Source organism: Bison bison, unplaced genomic scaffold (genome assembly GCF_000754665.1).
Source record: "Bison bison bison isolate TAMUID 2011002044 unplaced genomic scaffold, Bison_UMD1.0 scf7180017864380, whole genome shotgun sequence".
Lineage (NCBI taxonomy): Eukaryota > Metazoa > Chordata > Mammalia > Artiodactyla > Bovidae > Bison > Bison bison.
This window is the reverse complement of record NW_011494952.1, coordinates 4,482,823-4,510,437: the sequence shown is the minus strand read 5'-3', so window position 1 is coordinate 4,510,437 and position 27,615 is coordinate 4,482,823. Positions and strand designations below refer to the sequence as shown.

Sequence of the window (27,615 nt, the reverse complement as noted above, 5' to 3'; positions counted from 1 at the left end):
AACCAGTACCTGGGTCTGCTTGCCTGTGTACAGTAAAGTCAATCTACTGACCCTGGTTTGTGGGGAAGGAAAGTGCAGCATTTACTGCAGTGCCCCAAACCAGGAGTCCAGAACAGCTAATGCTTAAAGAGCCCAAACTCTTCCTGATGGGTTTCAGCAAAGCATTTTTGAGGGCAAGGTGAGGGAGGGGAATCCTAGGGTGTGTGATCAGCTCATGCACAGTTCTGATTGGTTGATGGTGAGGTAACAGGGCAGCATAACTGGAGGTAACAATATCTAACAACCCTTAGATTCTGGTAGGTTCGGGATGGTGGTGCTTATGGTCATCAACTACTTCATTCCTTCCATTTGGTGGGGGTTTTAGCATCTGTAAAACATCTCAGGAAATGTACACCAGGTACTGTTATCTAAGTACTTCAGAGTGGAGCTAAAGCAGAGGATATGGGAGAGGGGCCTGTCCCAGGAAGGCCCCAGAGGGACCTGCTGTTAAACTCCCTCCTATTCTTTGCTACTTCTCCATCCTGACTAAAGAAGGGAAATGATCTCTCTGAGTCCATCCTGCTGAATAGGGGCAAAAGTCAATTTTTCAGGATTAGAGGAAAGAAAATCATTGACTTTCATTTCAAAGAATTCTTGAGTCCCAAGAAGCTTAGCATCAGTATTTTGTATTATGAAAACATTACCTCTCTTTTTGATGGTTTTTGTCAGAGTACCCAGAGAAACATTTGAAAATTAGTAGACACATTACAATTAGGAAAATGGTCAAAATGCACCCTTGTATTAATAGTATTTCCCAAAGGAATCTGCCTATTCCAGATGGCAACCAGGACAATAAGTTAAGATCTACAAATACCTTATAAAATTATTATATTTATTTGGGTTTCAATTTCTCCAGGGGTATTACATATCTAAAGAATCTATTGACTTCTGCTGGGAGACTATAGCTTAAGATTGTCTTATTTATTATGAGAGAAAGGTTTCATGATACAAGAGGAGACCTTCAGACAATAAGGCTGCAGTCAGCAGCTGCTAGCAGATATTGTTTTGAGAACACCTGGCAATGTCCCTTAATCTTAAACAGTTTGGAAAATTCAAGCTCTCAGCCATCCGTGAACATATCTGAAATTGTGTCCACAATGGCTGTCTAGTTTTACCTAGGGTGTCTGAACCATAGCTGCTCCATTTTGACTTTTAAATCCTCGCCCTCCTCAATTGCCACAGCAGATAGCAAGGTGTATTTAATAAGCAACAAGTTTGTCAGAAGTGTCAAAAATTTTCAAAACATTTGGTCAAATTACATCATAAGGTACTGAATATATATCCATTTAATCAAAGTGACAAAAAACTTGAAAAGCAAATACAGATCCCTTCAATTACATAAATTGCAGCAATATTTTTTGAACCCATCTCCTAAAGGAAATAAAAGCGAAATAAATAAATGGGACCTAATTAAACTTAAAAGCTTTTGCACAGCAAAAGAGATCTGTAACAAAATGAAAAGACAACCTTCTTGGGGTAAAATGTTTGCTAATGATATGCCCAATAAGGGATTAATATCCAACATATATAAAAAGCTCATACAACTCAACATAAAAAAAAAAAACTAACCACATGACTAAAAAATGAGCTGAAGAATGGAATAGACATTTTTCCAAAGAGAAAATGCAGGTGACCAAAAGGCACATGAAAAGATGCTTAGCGTCACTAATCCGAGAAATGCAAATTAAAACCACAATGAGCTATCACCTCACACCTGTCAGAATGGCTATCCTCAAAAGGAACACAACAAATGTTGGCAAGGATGCGGAGAAAAGGGAACCCTTCTACACTGTTGGTGAAAATGTAAATTGGTACAACCACTGTGGAAAACAGTGTGAAGGTTTCTCAAAAAACTGAAAAGAAAGCTAACATATGATCCAGAAATTTCACTCCTGGGTATATACCCAAAATACCCAAAACATTAATTCCAAAGATACATGCACCTCGGTGTTCACAGCAGCATTATTTACAACAGCCAAGATACGGAGGCAACTTAAGTGTCCATCAACAGATGAATGGATATAGATGTGCATATGAATGTGTGTATATATATATACACATACATGCAATGGAGCTATAAAAAATGAAAATTTGCTATTTGCAGCTACATAGATGGATTTGGCGGAGAAGGCAATGGCACCCCACTCCAGTACTCTTGCCTGGAAAATCCCATGGATGGAGGAGCCTGGTGGGCTGCAGTCCATGGGGTCACTAAGAGTCCGACACGACTGAGTGACTTCACTCTCACTTTTCATTTTCATGCATTGGAGAAGGAAATGGCAACCCACTCCAGTGTTCTTGCCTTGAGAATCCTAGGGACGGGGGAGCCTGGTGGGCTGCCGTCTATGGGGTCGCACAGAGTGGGACATGACTGAAGCGACTTAGCAGCAGCAGCAGATGGATTGGAGGACATTATCCATGGGGTCACAAAGAGTCGGACACGGCTGAGCAACTTCATTTCACTTCACTTCAAATCTGAAAACTACAACAAACTAGTGAATATAACAAAAAAGAAGCAGATTCAGATATAGAGAACTAGAGGTTACCAGTGGTGGTGAGTTACAACCAATGCTCCATCAGTCAGAGATGAAGCCACATGGCCATGCTTGATCCAAAAGGGAGAATCCCTAACCAATGACTGGTCAGAGAGGAAACCAAAATGACTGTCCAAAAGAGAAAATTCCAATCAATACTCTGCCACAGTGTCGTTACACGCGAGCCCCGTTACTCACCAAAGATGTCTGAAGCAGCCAAAGCGATTGCCTTGTTTCCTTCACCACAAAAGCTCTGTGGGCCAAGGACGCCCGAGTTGTGGCAAGCACTGGGGGCTGTCCCTGAGGAAAAGACGCTCTGTTAGCTGCTGCACAGGCCCCGGGAGCCACCATAAGCCAAGGTGAATGTGCCACGGGGGACGTCCCTTCAGGACCATGCCCACCTCAGGTGCCAAAATTACCAAACCAAAGCTGGGGTCTCTCAAGAAAAGCCAATTTTTGACTTGGGTTGTCCTGAAGGAAAATGCAGAGTTTCTTGGAAGAGGAAGAGTCTGGGACTGCTAAAGCTCAAAAAACCTGAACACTTACAGCTAGACAGTTTTAAAGACAAATTGCAGGGGGAGGCGGGGAAAAGGGCCTTCCTCCCCTGGGAGGGGAGGTACGCGATCAGCTCTTGCGCAACTCTCTGATTGGTTGATGGCCAGGTAACAGGGCGGGGTCACAGGTGTTAACATTATCAATCCTCAGGGTCTAGGGCTACGTGCTCCCGCTGTCAAGTAGTTAATTCCTCCCGTTTGGTGGGGGTTTTGGTAACTGTAAAGCTTCCCTGGTGGCTCAGCTGGAAAGAATCTGTCTGCAATGCGGGAGACCTGGGTTGATCCCTGGGTTGGGAAGATTCCCTGGAGAAGGGAAAGGCTACCTACTCCAGTATTCTGCTCTGTAAAATTCCATGGACTGAATAGTCCGTGGGGTTGCAAAGAGTCGGACAGGACTGAGCAACTTTCACTCACTCACTCAGAGCAACTCAAATGTTCTTCAGATGCTATTATTCAGGTACTTCAGGGAGGACCAGAAGCAAAGGATATTCGGGAGGGGTCTACCCTGGGAAAGCCCCATAGGGTCCTGCTCACTTACAAAGTCTTCTACCAGTAGTCTCTCTTAAGTGATCTTTTGGCAACTTTTGTGAGATTTATCAGAAGGCGGAACATGTTTGGGAACAAATTTCTGCAATATCATGTTTAAAATTAGTTACAAATCAAATTTACTCAGCCTCACACTTCTTTGCATTTTCTTTTTGTAACTGAAACTGGGGTCCAGCTGGTGCCACTCGGAAGCCATTAAAGAAGACAGTTTAGTGGAAAGAAATCTTTGTTTTATTTTGGATGCCAGCAACTGGGGGTTGGGGGGTGGTGGATGCCTGTCCAAAGGCAAACTCCCCTCCCATACCACCCCTGCAGACACTCAGGGGGCAAGAGCTTTTTAGAGGGAGGAGGCTACATGCAGAAATAGCACAATCAGCTCTGACAGTCATCATCGGTGGTCTGACCAGAGTATATCTTGATTGTTTTAAGTATAGTTAAACTTCAGTTCCAGGGTGGGTTTTTTTTTTTTCCTTTTCTTTTCTTTTTTCTCATTTCTTGAGGCTAGTTCTTGGATTGTGGTCAGACCGTAGAGAATCTGCCTGCAATGCAGGAGACCTGGGTTCCATCCATGGGTTGGAAGATCCCCTAGAGGAGGGCATGGCAACCCACTCCAGTATTCTTACCTCAAGAATCCCCTTGGACAGAGGAGCCTGGCAGGCCTACAGTCCATGGGGTCGCAAAGAGTTGGACACGACTTAGGGATTAAGCATAGCATATGCCATGGCTACAGTTTGGTCATCATGTAGTTAACTTCTCCACGTGGGGTCTCAGTATCTATAAGACAGCTCATAATATATGGCTGAGAATATTATCTATAGCCCTTGAGAAGGAACTAAAGCTCCTCCACTATGCTTAATGACTAAACTATTATTATTTGGTCTCTTTTGACTGTTTTCCTTTGTTTCTGCATTTTCTCACTTTTCTGACTAAACTACTATTTGGCTAAAGTTTTTTCACAGACAAAAGGCAAGCATGGTGGGAAGGGGTGTGGCAAGGACAATGTGGTCCTGCTCCGTTTCACTTTATTGCTCACACTGGAAAGGTGGGTTTAATACCTATTTTCTAACTGAAGTAATGTTTCCCTCTGATATAGGTATTTCTACTTCAAAGTATTTCACTAAAAAGCCTATGAACGTAGCTGACATAGTTTGTGATTATAATCTCCATGAGCAATATCTCAGTGTGTGTTATTAAAAAGTTATCTGATCCTGATACTGTTGTTTTCTGCTTCTCCCAAACAGCTTTTCTTCATTAATTATTTATTTTATATATATGAAATGTTCACTGCCGAAGGACTTCTGGGCTTGTGCATAAAATTTAATTCTGCAGCTAAAATCCTCTTAAACTAAAATGAAATTACCAAGTTAATGGAGTGGTATAATCAAACCAGAGTTAATAAATATGGTGTGGCCTTAATAGATGCCATAAGAACAAATGTCAATAGATATTGACAATTTGCCATGTGAAAGCATGACATTTATTATATTTATACTCATGTTGTCACACATTTATTATTTTTACGGTCCAGCTCTACTGAATGCATCGAAAGCACAGTATTGGATCTCATGGAAATAAAAGAAACAATTTTCCACTTTCTAAAAGTAAGTTATCTAGGATTGTAAAAAATAGCACACATTCAAAGTTCACCAGAAGGGTTAGCCCATCAAAATGCATACACACCCACCAACACACAGTATGAAAATGTGCCTTTAAATCTGGCACAAAAACAGGAGTCTTAAGAGAGGTTTTTAGTTATAAATATACTAGACGGTGTCTGTTGCATCTCTTTGTCTTTCATTCTTCAGAAGGGAAAATATTTAAACTCGTGGGAGTCTATTTTTTTTTCCATGGAAGCACATAATCCTTTGGAGAAGACATGGCTGGCTGTTAACTTCTCAAATCTCCTTACATTTCAAATCTGCTTACATTTCGTACATTTCATATTTCAGATTCTAAATTCAAGAATGAAAGTGCATCCCAAACTGATTACAAAGTCTATGGACCCTTTAACTTAAATGTGTTTTACCAAATTCTGCCTCATCCCTAAACTATATGAAGAGATGCAAGGACTTCACACAAGTGGCCACACGGCCTTTTAGATCTCATTGCTCATAAGCTTCTTGTTTATATATTCAGAGAAAAAGTGATAAACTGCTAAATAAAAGAATTGTGGCTTTTACTTGGATAAAAATTTAAAAATTACATTATTGATTTATTATATTCATTAAAAACACTGCTTTGCACTTTCTCTTACAAAAATTTTTGGTGACTAAGGCAATGTTTTGTAAACAGGATTCGTGCAGTGGAAACAAAATATTTTTAAAAGGAAAAATATGAGAAATCCCTTATTAAGAATCACATTAATAACTCCAGGAGGTTTGGGCACAATGGTTTGTGGATAACTGAACTTTGAGTGCCGAAGAATTGATGCTTTTGAACTGTGGTGTTGGAGAAGACTCCTGAGAGTCCCTTGGACTGCAAGAAGATCCAACCAGTCCACCCTAAAGGAGATCAGTCCTGGGTGTGCATTGGAAGGACTGAGGCTGAAACTCCAATACTTTGGCCACCTCATGCAAGGAGTTGACTCATTGGAAAAGACCCTGATGCTAGGAGGGATTGGCGGCAGGAGGAGAAGGGGACGACAGAGGATGAGATGGCTGGATGGCATCACAGACTCAATGGACATGAGTTTGGGTGAACTTCTGGAGTTGGTGATGGACAGGGAGGCCTGGGATGCTGCGATTCATGGGGTCACAAAGAGTCGGACCCGACTGAGCGACTTCATTTTCACTTTTCACTTTCATGCATTGGAGAAGGAAATGGCAATCCACTCCAGTATTCTTGCCTGGAGAAGCCCATGGATGGAGCAGCCTGGTGGGCTGCAGTCCATGGGGTCACTAAGAGTCCGACACGACTGAGTGACTTCACTCTCACTTTTCATTTTCATGCATTGGAGAAGGAAATGGCAACCCACTCCAGTGTTCTTGCCTGGAGAATCCCAGAGACGGGGGAGCCTGGTGGGCTGCCGTCTATGGGGTCGCACGGAGTCAGACACGACTGAAGCAACTTAGCAGCAGCAGCAGCAGCAGCAGCATTATAACTATAAACATATTTACTTATTATAACATGCATTTGTCTATAACTATAAAAACTAACATAATGAGACTGTTTCAGTCTCAGTAATGAAATTATTCCAAAATTCTGACTTGGTTTCATAATATTAAAAAAAAAAAAAAACTTGATCTACATAAGTAACTACAAATGGTAGGTTAAAAAAAAAACATAACTTCCTGTAATCTCAGGATATTCTTCATTTAAGTAATTCAGAGCTTAAAATAAAATCAAGGGTTAGTCAGTAATTATATCTCAATTCAGGCAAAAAACAGCCAATACCATAACTCCCTTCTTTGTCTGTTGATTCAGGCGTATGGGGTTCAAAGTGGCTGGGTAGCAGCCTTAACATCCAACCATCAACCAACCAACAACACTAGAATTACATTTTATATGACATTACATGACCATGTTATAGGTTCTTTCTTCAATATGTTGTCAAGATTCCATCATGATGATAACATGCAATCGGCAGACATTCCCAATCCTACCTCATGCTACACACGAGCTATTTTAGAATTTTCTGTTGAACAGAACTACTGCCTGAATTTTCTTAATCATGCAAAATTTAAACATTGAAATGGCAACCCACTCCAGTGTTCTTCCCTGGAGAATCCCAGGGACAGGGGAGCCTGGTGGGCTGCCATCTATGGGGTCACACAGAGTCGGACACGACTGAAGTGACTTAGCAGCAGCAGCAGCCAATGAAACATTTGTACAATGTTCAAATATACGCACAAAAGTGGAAAAAAATTTGCACATGTGCAAAAAGTACCTAATCCTCAGTTTAACAGGTTGAGAACCTCCAATATGTTAACACGTGAATTATTATATATTTAAGTACATGGTTTTAAACAGTTTTAAATATAAGGCTAATAATAGATGCTTTGAAAAACTAATGTCAAATCAAATGTCACTGCAACCTTCAAACCCAGTTAGAAAACTGTTGCTTGAAACATAGTATAGGATGCATGATTTGGGCCCTTGATCAGAGAGTCTTGAATTTAAATTCTATAGCCTCCATTAAATAGCTGTGTTACATGAAGTAAATAATTAACTTCTTTAAGCTTCGGTGCCTACATCTGTTATGAAATTTAAATAAGAAATGCACAGAAAACAGTTAGCTAGAATGCTAGTTATGATAATGGTGATGATAAGCTTGAACAATTGTCATTTTTTTTCCAAGGTGAATCCTGACCATCCTACTTGAAATTTCAACATGCATAGATTCTCCCAACCCCACACTGCTGATATCCCTTCAAGCTGGTCTGTTTTTTCCCATAGCACTTGGGTGTGCTAAGTTGCTTCAGTCATGTCCGACTCTTTGTGACCCTATGGACTGTAGCCCAACAGGCTCCTCTGTCCATGGGATTCTCCAGGCAAGAATGCTGGAGTGGGATGCCATGTACACCTCCAGGGGATCCTCTCAACTCAGGCATCAAACCCAGGTCTCCTGAATCTCCTGCAACTCCTGCAGGTTCTTTACCACTAGTCCCACCTGGGAAGCCCATAGCACTTATCACTCTCTAATAAACTATTAACCATCAACCAGCAGGATATTATTTCCATTTAAAGAAACATCACATAAAATATTGAGCTCTTTTCATGTCTTAAACTCTCAGATATTCATAGACAAAAAGCCTTCCAAAACACTAATTAGTGGGTTCTTATATCTTGAAATAGAATCTAGGTGTACTGCCTCATTAGAATGGAATTTTGGGGCAGAGAGTTTTTTGTCTTTTTTTTTTTTTTTCGTTTAGTGTTCTTGATATATCCTGTAACTGAAATACTATGATGTAAAATTAATAATACATAAATACTGTGATATAAACTCAGTACATCTTATGTTACATAAGGGAATAAGAGAAAAGAAAACACACACAAGGGTGGGTGTTCATAACAAGGAGAAAATACTCATGACGATTATAATCTTTGTTTCTGTAAATGGTTGGTAGTGAAGGTTTGTGGCTACGTTTTCACTATCTTTTATGTATTCTTTTTGCCTTCAGCAAGCACTTCAGCTGGTCATGGTTTTTCAGCTGATGGGGTGAACATTCCTGAAGGGTCTGGGCCATCAGTTGTCTGGCCTGGATTGGGTTTTGGTGGTTTTCTGTTGATCTTAATCCCAGGTAATATTAACTTCCTCAGTGGCTCAGATGGTAGAGTCTGCTGCAGGTAGACTTGAAGATTCCCTGGAGAAGGAAACGGCAACCCACCTCAGTATTCTTGCCTGAAGAATTCCATGCACAGAGGAGCCTGGCGGCTACATGCCATGGATTGCTAAGAGTGAAACACAACTGAGCAACTAACACTTTCACTTTCATAGTAATATTGATATTAACAGAGGCCCTAAGGAATCTCCTATATACCTGACATACTCTCTTTACCCCCACCGTAGAGTAGTATCCCAGTTTCCTCTTGGTAGTCAAGTCAATCACCTCAGCCAATACCATAACTCCCTTCTTTGTCTGTTGATTCAGGCGTATGGGGTTCAAAGTGGCTGGGTAGCAGCCTTAACATCCAATTCAGTGGGGTCATTGTTGTGTCTCCTGGTAGAAGTATTTGTCCCCCTGGAACTAAATGCATGTACATTCAGTTACTCAGTCATGTCCATCTCTTTGCAACCCTAGGGACTATAGCCTGCCAGGCTCCTCTGTCCATGGGATTCTCCAGGCAAGAATACTGGAGTGGGTTGCCATGCTCTCCTCCAAGGGATCTTCCTCACCCAGGGATCAAACCCATGTCTTCTGCATCTCCGGCATTAGCAGGCAGGCAAATTGTTTGCCACAGGACCACTTGGGAAGCCGCTCTGGAACTAAGACCACTAGGCTGACAGAGCGTAAGGACACGGAAACAAGAAAAAATATTTGGCTAGTGGATCATTCAGAGAAGGCAATGGCACCCAACTCCAGTACTCTTGCCTGGAAAATCCCATGGAGGAACGAACCTGGTAGGCTGCAGTCCATGGGGTAGCTAACAGTCGGACACGACTGAGCGACTTCACTTTCACTTTTCACGTTCATGCATTGGAGAAGGAAATGGCAACCCACTTCAGTGTTCTTGCCTGGAGAATCCCAGGGACAGGGGAGCCTGGTGGGCTGCCGTCTATGGGGTCGCACAGAGTCAGACACGACTGAAGCGACTTAGCAGCAGCAGCAGCAGCAGTGGGTCATTAGGATATAATAATTGTGCCACTCCCATTTCCACTCCTTGATTCCTGGACACATGTATCCTGACCGTGGGAGAAAGAGTACCATATATTGGATGCTGATTCAGAGCATGTACAACCATCTGGAGAAACTTGATCCAGGCCTGCAATGTAACTGAGTCTTCAAAAGGTCATTCCACTGTTTCATCAAGCCAGCTACTTCAGGGGTTGGGGGGTGGGGAGCAGATATAATAAGACCAGTGAGTTCCATCAGCTTGGGCCCAGACCTGCACTTATTTTCCTGGGTAGTAAGTTCCTTGATCAAGGGTGATGCTATGTAGAATACCATGACAGTGGATTCTGATGAATAAATGAGATAATGTATGTAATTTTCCTTCCCTCGAATCATAAACATGTATAAACATCAGAAATGTTTAATAACAGTAATACTGTATACTTGCCAAAGTGAACATTTCAGACAATGAATGCTTTGGGAAATTATATTGTAATAGAATTTTCAGAGATGAAGTTTCCTTAGAGATTACCTAGTGGATTTGAAACTTTTTAAAGCTCAAAGTCTTTCCTTCTAACAAAATTCACAAAAAAGCTATTATGTAAAACAGGTAAAATTAGACTTGCTATGTTTAAAAGTGGAGTGGGGTGGGAGGCAGCACAGAGAAGGGGGCAAAGCTTGCTCAGCCAAGGCACTTTTCAGAAGCCCCCAGGATAAATTTTCTCAAAAATATATCTGAAGAGCAATGGAGTCCCCTACCATTAATTAAATGGCACCCAATCACTTTTAGACAGTTTTAGAAGGAAAAAAAAATCAGTGAAACTGTTTTGATCATACATATTTCACAAATTAAAATGTAGGATAAATTTTGATTTTTACAAAAATTATTTATGTCTCACTCAAATCATGTGTTTAAAGAGCTTGCTTTGCACTTCAAAAATTTGCATGCATTTGCCTGGGTGAAGGAAATAGGGCGCGGTTTTTTGTCAGCTGAAGTATTTTCATTTTAGGTGTATATTGTTGCTTAAATTTGTTAACTTGGTATTTTGCATTAAGTTGTCTGTGTGTGTGCATGCGTGTGTGTGTGCACGAGCACGTGTGTGTGTGTATTCGGTCGCTTGCCCAGTCGAGTCTGGCTCTTTGTGATCCCTTGGGACTGTAGCCCTCCAGGCTCCTCTGTCCATGGGATTCTCCTGGCAAGAATACTGGAGTGAGTTGCCACACACTCCCTTCAGGGGATCTTCCTGACCCAGGGATCGAACTTGCATCTTTTCATCTCCTGCACTGGCAGGCGGGTTCTTTACCACTATCACTACCTGGAAAGCCCCAGTCCACAAGAATGGATTAAAGACTCTAAAGTAGTTCCCTGAGGAGAAATATCAATAACCTCAAATACGCACATGACACCACCCTTATGGCAGAAAGCAAAGAAGAAATAAAGAGCCTCTTGATGAAAGTGAAAGAGGAGAGTGAAAAACTTGGCTTAAAGCTCAACATTCAGAAAACTAAGATCATGACATCTGATCCCATCACTTCATGGCAAATAGATGGGGAAACAGTGGAAACAGTGGCAGACTTTATTTGGGGGGCTCCAAAATCACTGCAGATGACGACTGCAGCCATGAAATTAAAAGACACTTACTCCTTGGGAGAAAAGTTATGACCAACCTAGATAGCATATTAAAAAGCAGAGACATTACTTTGCCAACAAAGGTTTGTCTAATCAAGGCTATGGTTTTTCCAGTGGTCATGTATGGATACGAGAGTTGGACTATAATGAAAGCTGAGTGCTGAAGAATTGATGCTTTTGAACTGGGGTGTTGGAAAAGACTCTTGAGAGTCCCTTGGACTGCAAGGAGATCCAACCAGTCCATCCTAAGGGAGATCAGTCCTGGGTGTTCACTGGAAGGACTGATGTTGACGCTGAAACTCCAATACTCTGGCCACCTCATGCGAAGAACTGACTCATTTGAAAAGACCCTGATGCTGGGAAAGATTGAAGGCAGGAGGAGAAGGGGACAACAGAGGATGAGATGGTTGGATGGCATCACCAACTCAATGAACATGAGCTTGGGTAAACTCCGGGAGTTGGTGATGGACAAGGAGGCCTGGCATGCTGCAGTTCATGGGGTCGCAGAGAGTCAGACATGACTGATCGACTGAACTGAACTGAACTGAGGCCCAAAGGGTAGCTTCAGGGGCTAAGGGACCCACCTTAGCCATCAAGGCTTTTGGTGTAGGAAGCCAGCTACTGTACACCCAACTTGTAATCCTGAAGAAAGGAAACAGGGAGAATAAATGACCCTGGACCTCACTCTCCTATCATTAATCTGCTGGTGTTCCCACTGGCCAAAGGTAACCACAAGACTCAGGCTGACGAACTTGGTGAATCCAGCCATGGGTCAGCCTTCCAGGGCACAAGGCCAAGTAGAGAAGGCAAGGAATGGATATTTGGGACAAATAGGATAGGATGTCCACACACCAAGGAAGACAGGACCTGGGACAGCCCTTGAGAGGACGGCTTTAGGAGAGCACAGGCAATTAGAGACCAACTGTAGGACATGGTGTGGTTAAGGAGAGGTGACCCCATTTTTCTTTTAAAAGATCATCTGGAAGAAAAGGAACAAGTTACAAAATTATCTTTTTTATTTAAATGTAGTTGATTTATAGTGTGCCAATCTCTGCTGTACAGCAAAGTGACTCAGGTACACAGGCACATGTGTGTGTGTGTGTTTAGTCTCTCCACTCCATACACTATAGCCTGCCAGGTTCCTTTGTCCATGGGATTTTCCAGGCAAGAATACTTGAGTGGCTTGCCCCTTCCTACTCCAGGGCATCTTCCCCACCCAGGGATAGAACCCACATCTCTTACATCTCCTGCATTGGCAGGTGGATTCTTTACCACGAGTGCCACCTGGGAAGCCCAAACACATATATAATTTCTTTTTAGTATTTATTTCCTTTATGATTTATCCCAGGATATTGAATATAGTTCCCTGAGCTATACAGTAGGACCTTGTTGTTTATCCATTCTAAACGTAGTTTGCATCTACCCCAAACTCCCAGTTCATCCCTCTCACTCCACCCCTCTCCCTTGGCAACCACAAATCTGTTCTCATGTCTGTGAGTCTGTTTCTGTACAAAACTATCTTGAAGAGGTCTCTGGGTTAGGAAAAGAGAGCATTTTCTGATTGGAGAAAAAGAAATTTCATCTTAAGTGCATAAGGATTCACTGTAAAGTGAATAACTGGATAATAAAGAATAACAGATATGCCCACAATGAGTTTTGAAGACAGGATGCAGTATTACATGAACAAGTTCAAAATCATACCAACTGACTGAAAATCATTACCCTTCCCCCACTGCAACCAATAGTTAGTTAGTCTCAGAATACATTCTACTACAGTCGGTTTACTATCCCATTTCCTATAAGCACTTTGTTAAGGTGAGACTAAAATGTTCTCACATATGACTTGAACAGATTAAGGCACTTAATTGAAATGAGAAGACCTGATTTGAGAAGTAGGTAAAGGTTAAGAAAATGAAATATATTTCAGAATTGATTAGCTACTGGAATACTTTCTTTGCTAAAAATTAAATGTGTAACAAAGAGTAAAGGGAATTATTTACAAAATAAAATGCTTGTAATAGCTTTTCTTTCTACATCTAACAATTCAATGTATCTCAAGGCTAAAATACAGTGTGTTATGTAAATTCCATCTCCACAACTTTGTGGTCTCTCAGTACTATTTCAAGAACAAACTGGAGTTTTTCCAGCCTGATCCACTTAAGACTATCATGGGTGTCACTTAAAAGATTCAAGACCTCAGGAATGACAGTGTTGGAACTACTAATATGTCATTAATCTCATTAGTGACATCATTTCATTTATTGTTGAAGAACTTCTCTTATACTTAAAATGAACCAGTAACACGTAAATCATGAGGAGTGGAGTGAAAATAGTTGCTGACCCTAAGAAGACAGTGGAAATCTCGCCATCAGTTTTCATTGTCTTATATTGCTACACTAGACCATCAATACCCAATAAAAAATTATCTAGCCCTTTCCTAAATGTTTATTTTTTTTTAATGTATTTATTTATCTTATTTTACTCCATTGGGTCTTACAGCCTGAGTGATCTTTCAGTTGTGGTACTCAAACTCTTAGTTTCAGCATCTGGGATCTAGTTCCTTGACCAGGGATCAAAGCCAGGTCCCCTGCTTTAAGAGCATAGAATCTTAGCCTCTGGATCACCAGGGAAGTCCTGGTATTATTTTAAACATTCAAGGCTCAATTAGGGCTTCCCTGGTGGCTCAAACAGTAAAGAATCTCCCTGCAATGCAGTAGACTTGGGTTCAATCCCTGGGTAGAGAAGGTCCCCTGGAGAAGGGAATGGCTACCCACTGCAGTATTCTTGCCTGGAAAATCCCATGGACAGAGGAGCCTGGCAGGCTACAGTCCATGGGTTCGCACAGAGTCAGACACAGCTGGGCGAGCAACACAAACAAGGCCTCAACTGATAAAATTATAAAAATATCCCTCTTCAAGAAAATTTGATTTCACTTGTAAAATCTGCTCCTCATAGGTTTATCAGCATGTAGACTGGAGTACTTTCATTAGAATGAGGGCCAATCCAATTGGGCAAAAAATACTATCAAGCTACCCCATATTTCACTTTGATGTGCTTAAAGTCAGAGGTCATTTAAAAAACTAATTGTAAACTACAAGACCCATATGTTTCCTTTTCCCTACTAGCCCTAAAACAATAAACTAAGATAACAAATGGAATTTTGCAGGCTTTAGTTAGAAGCCTTTATCTTCCAAAGAGACTTGAGAAGGAAGATATAACTGACCTTTCCATGTAAGAACGCATATCAGCTACTGAGATTTGTCTTTCCTGTTGGCACCTCCCTACAAAAGAAGTGAGACATTAAAATCAGCTCCAGCTTGTCCAAATTAAAAGTAACCTTAAGGCTAATGAGTTTTCAACACCACTCCTTACCAGGCCAAAAAAAAAAAAATGTGCCCCATAAAATTAAATTACCTCCTCGAAACTGACTTCTCTAATAAATTACAAGATTAAATACAGTAAAATTGAAATTACTACAAAACAATCCCCGCCCTGCCCCCACCAGAGGTAACCCTCCTGTCATTGGTAGAATTTCAGTTCAGTTCAGTTCAGTTTAGTCGCTCGGTCATGTCCGACTCTTTGTGACACCATGAATTGCAGCACGCCAGGCCTCCCTGTCCATCACCAACTCCCGGAGTTCACTCAAACTCATGTCCATCAAGTTGGTGATGCCATCCAGCCATCTCAGTCTGTCGCCCCCTTTTCCTCCTGCCCCCAATCCCTCCCAGCATCAGGGCCTTTTCCAAAGAGTCAACTCTTCGCATGAGGTGGCCAAAGTACTGGAGTTTCAGCTTCAGCATCAATCCTTCCAATGAACACCCAGGACTGACCTCCTTTAGGATGGACTGGTTGGATCTCCTTGCAGTCCAAGGGACTCTCAAGAGTCTTTTCCAACACCACAGTTCAAAAGCATCAATTCTTCAGCACTCAGCTTTCATTATAGTCCAACTCTCGCATCCACACATGACCACTGGAAAAACCATAGCCTTGACTAGATGGACCTTTGTTGGCAAAGTAATATCTCTGCTTTTCAATATACTATCTAGGTTGGTCATAACTTTCCTTCCAAGGAGTAAGCATCTTTTAATTTCGTGGCTGCAATCACCACCTGCACTGCTTTTGGAGCCCCAAAAAATAAAGTCTGACACTGTTTCCCCATCTATTTCCCATGAAGTGATGGGACCAGATGCCATGATCTTTGTTTTCTGAATGTTGAGCTTTAAGCCAACTTTTTCGCTCTCCTCTTTCACTGTCATCAAGAGGCTTTTTAGTTCCTCTTCCCTTTCTGCCATAAGGGTGGTGTCATCTGCACATCTGTCCGTCTTCAATGGAGTCCTCCACTAGTTCTGGGGTCCAAAACCAAAGAGAGGTGAAGAAAATGTAAAAACTGTAAAAGACACAACAGAACAATTAATGGCCAGGAAAATAAATCAGAACTTTGAGAAAATTAGAACTACAGTTTAAAGAAATAAATGTTTTAGCCATTAACTAAAGGCTAAATTTAAAGAATGCAAATGGCTTTTACTTTGCAGAAGGTTAGCCATTGTTTTCAGTTTCTCCGAAGTATGGATCAGAAGGAAATAATTAAATTAGCATTGTAATGAGTTTGTAAGGTGGTAGCTCTTAAGTATTAACTCTGACAATCACTAAAATTGTCTGTATTTTCACTAACTGATGGACTCTAAATAGGGTTTTAAAATAGAGTTGGAAATCATAAACACATTGTTGACTAAATATTCTGTACTAAGAACTAGTTTCTTTAGGTGTAAAATACTAAGGAGAGGAGGACTCTGCAATCCACTTAAAAGACTGACCAAACATATACAAACGTAGAGACAATTCATGAACCACAAGTTGACATTACAAATTGTGAGGCTAATCTTAACAAGTAAGACAAGGAAAGGCACAATTATCATGAAGTTATATAAAGGTAAATTGTTCAGTTTGGTCTGAAAGGCAGGGGTCAAATATAAGAAGAGGTCCATGATGGAAGTATTATTTTGGCAATGGTTGTACAGGATGGACTAAAGAGAAAAGTACAAACTAATACTAATCTTAATAATACAGAACTACAGTTGCTAGATACTGTCCTTAATATTTCCATATATTAACATGCTAAATCCTCACAATAATGCAATAAGGCCGACACTGTCATTATCTCGTTTGACAGAGGAGGAAAGTGAAGCATTTAAATGTCTGATATTTGCAGTAAGTTTCCCGCATAGCAACCCCATGGAAGTTAATAAAAGTAAAACACGTTTCATTATCGAAGCAGATACTATCGTTCAGAGAAGAACACTCACAAGAAAGTGAAAGTTGCTCATACCTGTCAGACTCTTTGTGACGGCACGGACTGTATGCTGCTGCTGCTGCTAAGTCGCTTCAGTCGTGTCCGACTCTGTGCGACCCCATAGACGGCAGCCCACCAGGCTCCCCTGCCCCTGGGATTCTCCGGGCAAGAACGCTGGAGTGGGTTGCCATTTCCTTCTCCAGTGCAAGAAAGTGAAAAGTGAAAGTGAAGTCACTCAGTCGTGTCTGACTCTTCACGACCCCATGGACTGGAGCCTACCAGGCTCCTCCATCCATGGGATTTTCCAGTCCATGAAATTCTCCATGCCATAATACTGGAGTGGGTAGCCGTTCTTTCTCGATGGGATCTTCCCAATCCAGGAATTGAATCCAGGTCTCCCACATTGCAGGAGGATTCTTTACCAGCTGAGCCACCAGGTAACCCCGAGAATACTGGAGTGGGTAGCCTATCTCTTCTCCAGCGATCTTCTGGACCCAGGAAGCGAACAGGGGCCTCCTGCATTGCAGGTGGATTCTTTACCAGCTGAGCTATCAGGGAAGCCATACAAATACTAAAAATATTGTTTTTAAACGTTTTTATTTGGAAAAAAATCAAACTATAAAGTAGAAATAATAGTATAATGACCATGCCCCTCCCCCCCCAATCTTGATTCCTCTACTGTACCTCCAATCATTATCCATCTACCCTTCCTTATTTTGGAGTAAATCGTGGACATTTTATCACTTCACCATCACTAAATCTTTTAGCATGTTATCTCCAAAAAATAAAGGCTGTTTTCCCTTCTAAACATAACAATAATATCCTAATATTTTAAAATTACAATTTTTTCATGTAAAATATTAATTTCAATAATATACCTCACTTTAATACTTACTGGGGGCTTCCCTGGTGATTCAGTCGATAAAAATCCGTCTGCAATGCAGGAGATGTGGGTTCGATCCCTGAGTCAGGAGGATCCCCTGGAGAAAGGAATAGCAACCTGCTCTACTTGCCATGTATTAGTATTACACACCCACATTTGGTGGTGGTAGTTTAGCCGCTAAGTCGTGTCTGACTCTTGCGACCCCATGGACTCTATCCCGACTGAGCCACCAGGGAAGCCCCACTTCCCCGTTTACTAGTTCAACTGCTTTTTTTCTTTCCCTTTTTTCACTCTTACTAAAAGGAAAGTCTATTTCGATTCAGTTACTCAAAGCCCTGCCATAGGCTTTCCCGGCACAGCGCCCCGCAGCGGTAGGGCCTGCTCTCCGGCTCTTACAAGCCTGGTCCTGACCATTTCCCAGGTGGGCATGGGGCTCGGGACCGGAAGCAGCTAAGCGTGGGCTCAGTTCCCCAGCCCAGCGACCCCGGCCCCGCCCCCTCCCCGGTTGCCTAGGCGACGAGGGGCCGCAGGGCTGAGGCGGGATCATGGCGACGTTTGTGGGGACGACACCCGGGGGAACGACTCCCGCGGGAATGACTTCGGCGGGAACCACACCCGAGTCGGAGGTACGCCGTCTCTGCCCGGTACCCGCGACCCCCGAGCGCCCGACCTCTCCCGCGGGCCTAGGCTGTTCCCTCGGAGGCGCCCCATGCCCGAGTTGGGTGCTCGGCTCCGAGTGGGTGCGACGCCCAGGCGGCGCGAGCGCTCAGGGAGTGAGGGGGGATCCCCAAGCCACCGTTCCGCGCTCCCCTTGCCCTGTCGTCCGACGCCCCTCCGTGCCCCCGAGTGTGAACTAAAAATCCCTCCATTGGACGGTTCTTTGCCCAAAAGGCCTCACAAATAAGCGCTTTCCCTAGGATTCTCTACTTAAAAGGGAATTTTGAAAAATTTAAGTGAGAGCGTCTCCTTTGTAAATGACTACGAATTCTCTTCAGATATCACAGTTCTGTTGCTCAAAAGATGTCATGGAATAATTACTCTTCATTGATAGTGGATTGATGAATATTTGAAGGCCAATGTTTCCCGTATTATTTTACTGTTTCTCTAAATAAGTAAATAGTTGATAGATCGGACAAAGGAGGAACGCCTAGAAAATCAACCTTCCGGTTATGGCTGAGTTGCTCATTAGCACCTTGTCTTTAGGAAAAGACTTCAACATTCTTAGGCCTCCAGTGGTTTCCTGTGCAAAATAAAGATTTCTTCTCCGGCCCCTCCCAGCACTAATTCTCAATAATAAATGGGTTCTAAGTAACTGGGATTACTCAGACGCTTTGTATCCTGAGATTTTAATTAAAAATATTTGCCAGATACTACTAAGAAATGTTTAAATCTTCACATACTGAGTCAATCATGTTATTCTAAGAAGTTTTTTCTTCAGCTTTTTTTTAAGACTCTGAAGGTGGATAATAATGTTATAATTAACATTGCTGGGTTAAACTCACTTATTAGTCTAAATAGCATTTATTTATTTTTTGTACAGAAGATGTGTATGAGCTGCAGTTTTATAAATGAGGATACACAGAGCCAGTAATACAGTGCCTTGCCCAGAGATATGCAAGTCATTCCCTACGGGTTCTTCCCAGTACTGTATGCAGACCACTAAAGCTGCTGACTCTCCTATAAACCTTTTGAAATTAGCATACATTAAAAATATATTTTAATGTGATAAACTGGTTACTAAGCCAGTTACTCTCTTGTGATCTATAATGTAAGTAATACAGTTTCAAAAGTGGCATAGGAAATTTCCCAATTAAATCATGGTATATAAATATATACAAAAACTTTCTTGTGAGAATATACCCAGTACTTATCCATGTATCAATAATAGAAATATCCTTTATAAGTAACTGATAATTTGGAATTAATGCTCTTCAAAAAAAAAAAAGAAAAGAAAGAAATACCCCTTAATTTTTTTTTAAGATGCAAAAAAACAAAAAACAAAACCGTGTTCCAGGGTGAAGGGTAATCACTTTTTATAAAGGATAAGTGAAACTAATGAACCAGTTACAGACCTTAGGTGATTATCTGCCATCTTAGCACAGTCACTGAGCTCTTTTGTTTAACTTCTTGAAGGAGCAGCAGGTATTCCTCATGGCAGTCAATTTGGGATATGCTTAGTCTTTTAATTAGTAACATACTGAAAAAGTAAAGTTGGAATTTGGACTCACTTAACTGTTCGTTTGCTAAGATTAACAGTCTGCATCTCGGAGGGTTCATTCTAAAACCAGAGTTCCTGTAGTTCATGGATAAGACAGTTGATCTTTAGTGTTGTGTCATTCATTAGAATAAATCCTGCCTGCCACCCATTTACCCCACTCCAGTACTCTTGCCTGGAAAATCCCATGGACGGAGGAGGCTGGTGGGCTGCAGTCCATGGGGCCACTAAGAGTCGGACACAACTGAGCGACTTCACTTTCACGCATTGAAGAAGGAAATGGCAACCCACTCCAGTGTTCTTGCCTGGAGAATCCCAGGGATGGGGTAGCCTGGTGGGCTGCCATCTATGGGGTCGCACAGAGTTGGACATGACTTAGCAGCAGCAGCCACCCATTTGTGCCCACTGTGGGTTTCAGGGGTTAGATGGAAAAGATAGCAAAAATCTCTCTTGGTATCTCTATTCACAAGGCTACTTCTTTTCAGTTAGGTATTGAAAGGTTCTTGTAAGGTGAGATTCTTTCCAGAGGTGATCCCTGGAAACCTAGTAGTATAGCATTATTTCTCAATAATTTGTACCCAAATTGACTTAGCCAGTGGACCATTCAGTCATCTGAGCCAAACAGTAGTGAAATATTTCTTTTTTTGCCAAGTTTGTTGGAAATAAAGCATACGCTTTCAACAGTCTGAGGTTTCCCACTTGTTTGTTGTCATTACCTAAAATTAAAACAACTATATGATTGTCTCAATCATATAGTAGGCACTCAATAAAATTTGATAACTAATTGGAATTATAGAGGGTTTGAGGTATGCCAGGTATAATAGTTATCATAGATCGAACTCTATAAGTAACCTTGAACAAGCAGACATGAGATATGGCTCCAGAAAAATATTTTTATGTAACATTACATAAACTTTCTTGCCAACTTTCTGCATTTAATAGTACAGTTTCTTTAGTAACATGGGAATAAATGCCTCTTGCATAAGGCTAAAGTTTTGGGAGAGAAACATTTAAATGCAGAAAACCAGAGAAATGATGACAATCTGAAAATAAATATTTGCTACCTAAAGATCTGTAAGTGAAAGGAGTTTATAAATGCTTATAAGTTAATTTGTACGTGAGTATATAGATTCAGTTCATAAACTGACTTTCTTAATATCTTCAAAAACACTGTTTGGGATATGTAATCATTTAAGTATTAATAGTATAATTAAAAGGGACTATACTCCAACTCTGGAGAAGGCAATGGCAACCCACTCCAGTACTCTTGCCTGGAAAATCCCACGGATGGAGGAGCCTGGTAGGCTGCAGTCCATGGGGTCGCAAAGAGTCGGACACGAATGAGTGGCTTCACTTTCACTTTTCACTGTCCTGCGTTGGAGAAGGACATGGCAACCCACTCCAGTGTTCTTGGGCTGCTGTCTGGGGTCGCACTGAGTCGGACATGACTGAAGCGACTTAGCAGCAGCAGCAGCAGCATACTTCAACTCACATCAGAGACGTAAAAGAAAAAGTAAATGATTGTTTCCCAGTTGGCCTTCCCAGTGGTAAAGAATCCGCCTGTAATGTGGGAGACACGGTTCAATCCTTGGGTCAGGAACATCTCCTTGAGGAGGACATGGCCACCCACTCCAATATTCTTGTGTGGAAAATCCCATGGACAGAGGAGCCTGGCAGGCTACAGTCAGTGGGGTCTCACAGAGTTGAATGTGACAGAAATAACTTGGCACACATGCACGGGCTTTGAAAACAGCCCACCCCATTACTGGCAGGTCGGAGAGAAACACTTGGGGCTCAACTTGAGCACCAAGATGATCAGGTTCCTACAACTGAAATATCATTCTAGAGGGATTTATTGAAGCCATTCACACCACGTGATATAGATAGTATAGGACAATGGACAGGATGCCAAAAGGTTGCTCAAAAATATTGTTGAGAAAATAGTACTCAGTCAGTTCAGTTCAGTTCAGTCGCTCAGTCATGTCCGACTCTTTGCGACCCCATGGACCTCCCTGTCCATCGCCAACTCCTGGAGTTTACTCAAACTCATGTCCATTGAGTCAGTGATGCTATCCAACCATCTCATCCTCTGTCATCCCCTTCTCCTCCTGCCTTCAATCTTTCCCAGCATCAGGGTCTTTTCGAATGAGTCAGTTCTTCACATCAGGTGGCCAAAGTATTGGGGTTTCAGATTTAGCATCAGTCTTTCCAATGAATGGAGAAGGCAATGGCACCCCACTCCAGTACTCTTGCCTGGAAAATCCCATGGATGGAGCAGCCTGGTAGGCTGCGGTCCATGGGGTCGCTAAGAGTCAGACACGACTGAGTGACTTCCCTTTCACTTTTCACTTCCATGCATTGGAGAAGGAAATGGCAACCCACTCCAGCGTTCTTGCCCGGAGAATCCCAGGGGCGGGGGAGCCTGGTGGGCTGCCGTCTATGGGGTTGCACAGAGTTGGACACGACTGAAGTGACTTGGCAGCGGCAGCAGCTTCCAGTGAAGTGAATATTTAGTATCATTATTTGTCAAACACTTAGAACCTCTGGAAATACTGATAGTGGATGTGGAGGTATTCACAGATGTTTGGTCTTTTAGTAAGTCTTTCATCTTACTATTAAGTTTAGTAAGTCCTTCATCTTACTATTAAGTCTTCCAATTTGCTATCTTATTCCTATCTATTTCCTGCTTCTCCCTACTCCATCCTCGCTTTCAGGTTGGACAAATCATCTTCAATCTTTTTCTGATATTTAAAGTTTTATTTTACTAAAGTTAGGTATCTAACACAGCTAAAATTAATTTTTGATAGATGTATATTTGAAATGGGGATCTAATTTTGTTCTAGTGTGAACCATCATGCTAGTTTCATTCACTATAAATTAGCTTTTTTTTAATTCATATTTTACTGAGAGTTCTGCTGCTAAATTCTTACAAATGCATATTTATTATTTACTTATATAATCATGGTTTTAACTTTTAATTTGACTAAAAAGTACACGAGACTTGTTAACTATAATTTATCCTTGCATTTATGAAATTAACCTTATCTTGTCATAATGATAGCTTCTTATTATTTTTGTACAATGCTGGATTCAGCATTCAAAGATGTCACTTTTAAAAAATATTTTTAAAATTTTATGTATTTATTTATTTTGGTTATGCTGGGTCTTCATCGCTGTGCTCAGTCTTTCTCTAGTTGTGGTGAGTGGAGACTACTTTTCTGTAATAGTTGCCGTACATGGGCTTCTCACTGTGGTGCCTTTTCTTGCTGTGGACCACAGGTTATGGGCTTGCCAGCTTCAGAAGTTGTGATGCACGGATTTAGTTGCCTCACAGCATGTATCAGTGATGGAACCCATTTCCGCTGCATTGGCAGGCAGATTCTTAGCCACTGGACTACCAGGGAGACCGTAAGATATTTTTAAGTAGAATTTTTGCATCTGAGCTCATTAATGATTTTGACTTTAGTCACATTTCTGTGCTAGTTCAGGTTTTTGTATATAGACAATGCTGGTTTCTAAAAATGAATATCTACAATCTATAATCATTAGACTAACAGAATTTATGTGTTCTTGGTTGTTTAGTAGAACCTCAAGTGTAAAACTATCTGGACATGTGACCTTTTAAAAAGTAGACTTCCAGTTTAGTTCATGTTTGTCTGGTCCATTTTCTCCTTTACCCTTGGTCAAATTTATAACATATATTCCTAGAAAATCACCCATTACCTGTAATTCTCAAATGTGTTCATTTAATGTGGCATATATTTATTTCTTCTTTAATCACCTTTGCCCAAAATTTGCCTATTTTGTTCATTATTTTAAGGAACTAGCTCTTGCTTTTACTTATCCTTCTTTCATTTACTTTTTTTTTCTTTTTTAAATTGTCTCTTTATGATGTCCAGCACTATAGTGATGAGAGTGAGGCACCCTCCTTGGGTACAAAATTTAACGGATGCTAAAAAATTCCGTAGTCAAGAGAAAAAATTTAATGTAATATTTAAAAAATTATAATAAATGCAAAAACCCATAATGGATTTAAATTCTAAATAAAGACAGAATTGTTAATACTAATTTTTCCTTTTTGCCTCAGCTCTAACACGGCTCAACACAGAGCTGATCTTAGTTCATTTATTTTCAATCTTGAAGAAAGTCTTTCAGAGTGTGGAAATGGTAGACTACTCTATGTTCTCTAAGGCTATGAAACCCCTCTTAGGCATCTTTGGTGAACTGTGCTATATATTTCTTTAGTGAACATTTTTTAAGAATCTTTTAAGACATATCAGTGATGGATACAAAGATGCCCCCCAAAGATAAAATTCTAAAAGAAAGACGTTATGTTCAAGTGTGAAAAGTTTAGCTGACATTAGAGAAAAAATTCACAGAAAAGATTATCTGACAAAAAATAGCAGCTTACAATTTTAATGCTTCTGGAATAACAGCTAAAATCCACCAGGTGGTGAAATAAAATGAGTTACAGTGCAGTTTAGCTCACATATTCTCCTAGTCAGAGATGTAATTTTACAGAGAAAGTGATAATTACATATTTACATTTTTATTAGCCTATTCATGAATTTTCCATTGTATCTTTAATTTTTACAAATGAGAATGTATGTATTGAAAGATTAAAGATATTTAACCACCTTACATCCTTTCTAGTGCACGGCAGTGTGTAAACAAACAGAAGAAAAGCTCTCATTTAAAATAGGTCCGGGAATTCAATTTAAAACAAAAGAAAACAAAAAACCAGAGGCAAACCCTCCTACAAAATGATTATCTTAATCTATCAAGTTTTAGTAGAAGAACGAGGCACTGGTATTAGACTCCTTAGCTAGAATTATTATTGTATGAAAGATTAAGATTATACTCTTTTTTACAGTTCTTATGTGACCTATTTTCTCCTATTAAGAAAATTTTCAAGTCTGAGACAATTGATCTGAATGTCTATATATCTTTCATGTATATCTTTATTCATTTTTAATAATGATAACAATTGTGTTTGCATTAAAACATATCAAAATGATGTTTTAACATGAATCTAATTTTAGGTTTAAATGTCTTGCTGTTAAGTCACAGAATTCATCAGTATATTAAAGGCATCATGATATCTCCAAATCTACGTCTGGCTTTTCATCATGGTCCATCATCTAACAATGTCATCACAGGATGAAGATGAATTCAGACACAGGTTGATTAACAACCTATGTTGACCTAACTAGGAACTACAGAATTCTCAAAAGAAATAAAAGATTGAATGACTGTCCCTGAGGAATTTACAACCTAATGGAATTAATAGTACAGTAATAATTATAGTTTACTGCTAATAATAAAAAATGCATGTAACTAACAAATATTTAAACAAATATATACAATATATTATGAACTAAAATACTATCCTGTCTAAAAACTGCATGCATTTAATTCAATTTATAAGCATCTGAGTGCCTACTAGGTGCAAAGTATTGTATTAGGTCCTAAAATATTTTTTCTTCTTGAATTTATAATCAAATGATTGACCTAGTTTAGGTTAATTTGCTGACTCTATACTGAATAACGGAGAAGGCAATGGCAACCCACTCCAGTACTCTTACCTGGAAAATCCCATGGACGGAGGAGCCTGGTGGGCTGCAGTCCATGGGGTCGCTACAAGTCGGGCACGACTGAACGACTTCACTTTAACTTTTCACTTTCATGCACTGGAGAAGGAAATGGCAATCCACTCCAGTGTTCTTGCCTAGAGAATCCCAGGGATGAAGGAGCCTGGTAGGCTGCAGTCCATGGGGTTGCACAAAGTCGGACACGACTGAAGTGACTTAGCAGCAGCAGCAGCAGATTCTAAATAAAGATAGTTAATAAAATAGCATATTTTACTTTTCAATTGAATTTTTAAAAATAAAAATATAATAACCTAATAGTAAATTACAAACATTAAACTGATTATTATTTCCAGTGAGTGTTAGCTTTGCGGTTTTCTATTCTTGAAAAAGAATAAAGAAAATTTGGGATGTAATCTTATTAATTATAGCAGAAAGTTTCCTGTTGTTCTTATTTATTGGAGTTCATTGACATGGAAGGATAAATAACTGTTTGTTGAATTAAAAACATTTGCCCCACTCTTGCCCAAATCTCACAATACTTTTAAAAAATTTATTTATTTTAAAAATTTTAAAGTTTATTCGGGCTTCCCCTGGCTCAGATGGTAAAGAACCAACCTGTGATACAGGAGACCTGGGTTCTATCCCTGAGTTGGGAAAATCCCCTGTAGGAGGGCATGGCAACTCATTCCAGTATTCTTGCCTGGAGAATCCCCATGGACAGAGAAGCCTGACGGGCTACAGTCCATGGGGTTGCAAAAAGGCGGACACAACTGAGCGACTAAGTACAGCACAGCACATAGTTGGTTTACAATATGTTGATTTCTTTTGTGCAGAGAAGTGACTCGTTATACACATATATATTATTTTTAACATTCTTTTCTACTACATTTTGTCACAGGATATTGAATATAGCTCCCTGTGCTACACAGTAGGATATTGTTTTTTATCCATTCTATATATAATAGTTTGCCTCTGCTAATCCCAAACTCCCAATTCTTCCCTCCCAACCCCTCCTCCTGTTTGGTAACCACAAGTCTGTTACCTGTATCTGTGAGACTTTTTGTTTCATAGATATATTGATTGTGTCTTATTTTAGATTCCACATGTAAGTAATGTCATATGATATTTGTCTTTCTCTTTCCGACTTTCTTCACTTAGTATGATAATCTCTAGGTCTATCCATGTTGCTGCAAATGGAATAATTTCATTTTTTTTTATGGCTGAGTAATGGATGACTCTACATATGGACATCACCAGATGGTCAGTACCAAAATCAGATTGATTATAATCTTTGCAGCCAAAGATGGAGAACCTCTATATAGTCAGCAAACACAAGACTGGGAGCTGACTCTGGCTCATATCATGAACTCCTTATTACAAAATTCAGACTTAAATTGAAGAAAGTAGGGAAAACCACTAGACCATTCAGGTATGACCTAGATCAACTCCCTTATGATTATACACGGAAAGTGACAAATAGATTCAAAGGATTAGATCTGATAGACAGTGCCTGAAGAACTATGGACAGAGGTTCATAACATTGTACAGGAGGCTGTGATCAAGACAATCCCAAAGAAAAAGAAATGCAAAAAGGCAAAATGGCTGTCTGAGAAGGCCTTACAAATAGCTGAGAAGAGAAGTGAAAGGCAAAGGAGAAAAGAAAAGATATATCCATCTGAATGCAGAGTTCTAAAGAATAGCAAGGAGAGATAAGAAAGCCTTCCTCAGTGATCAGTGCAAAGAAAGAGAGGAAAACAATAGAATGGGAAAGACTAGAGATCTCGTCAAGAAAATTAGAGATACCAAGGGAACATTTCATGCAAAGTTGGGCACAGTAAAGGACAAACAGTATGGACTTAACAGAAGCAGATGTTAAGAAGAGGTGGCAAGAATACACAGAACTATACAAAAAAGATCTTCATGATCCAGATACCACGATGATGTGATCACTCACCTAGAGCCAGACATCCTGGAATGCAGAGTCAAGTGGGCCTTAGGAAGCATCACTACGAACAAAGCTAGTGGAGGTGATGGAATTCCAGTTGAGCTGTTTCAAATCCT

The 27,615-nt window shown here is 40.5% G+C and overlaps 1 protein-coding gene across 2 annotated transcripts in view; it reads left to right on the top strand.

Moving 5' to 3' along the window:
- The first annotated feature begins 17,971 nt into the window (after window positions 1-17,971).
- LOC105001241 (chromosome unknown open reading frame, human C10orf107) overlaps window positions 17,972-27,615 on the top strand; it is a 169,469-nt gene continuing 159,825 nt past the window's right edge. For both annotated transcript variants that reach the window (XR_826838.1, XM_010857416.1), the window contains exon 1: window positions 17,972-18,374. Coding sequence is in view for 1 of the 2 variants with exons in the window: in XM_010857416.1 (XP_010855718.1) it covers window positions 18,294-18,374 (81 nt within the window). In the remaining variant the exon portion in view is untranslated. The remainder of the gene's footprint in view (window positions 18,375-27,615) is intronic.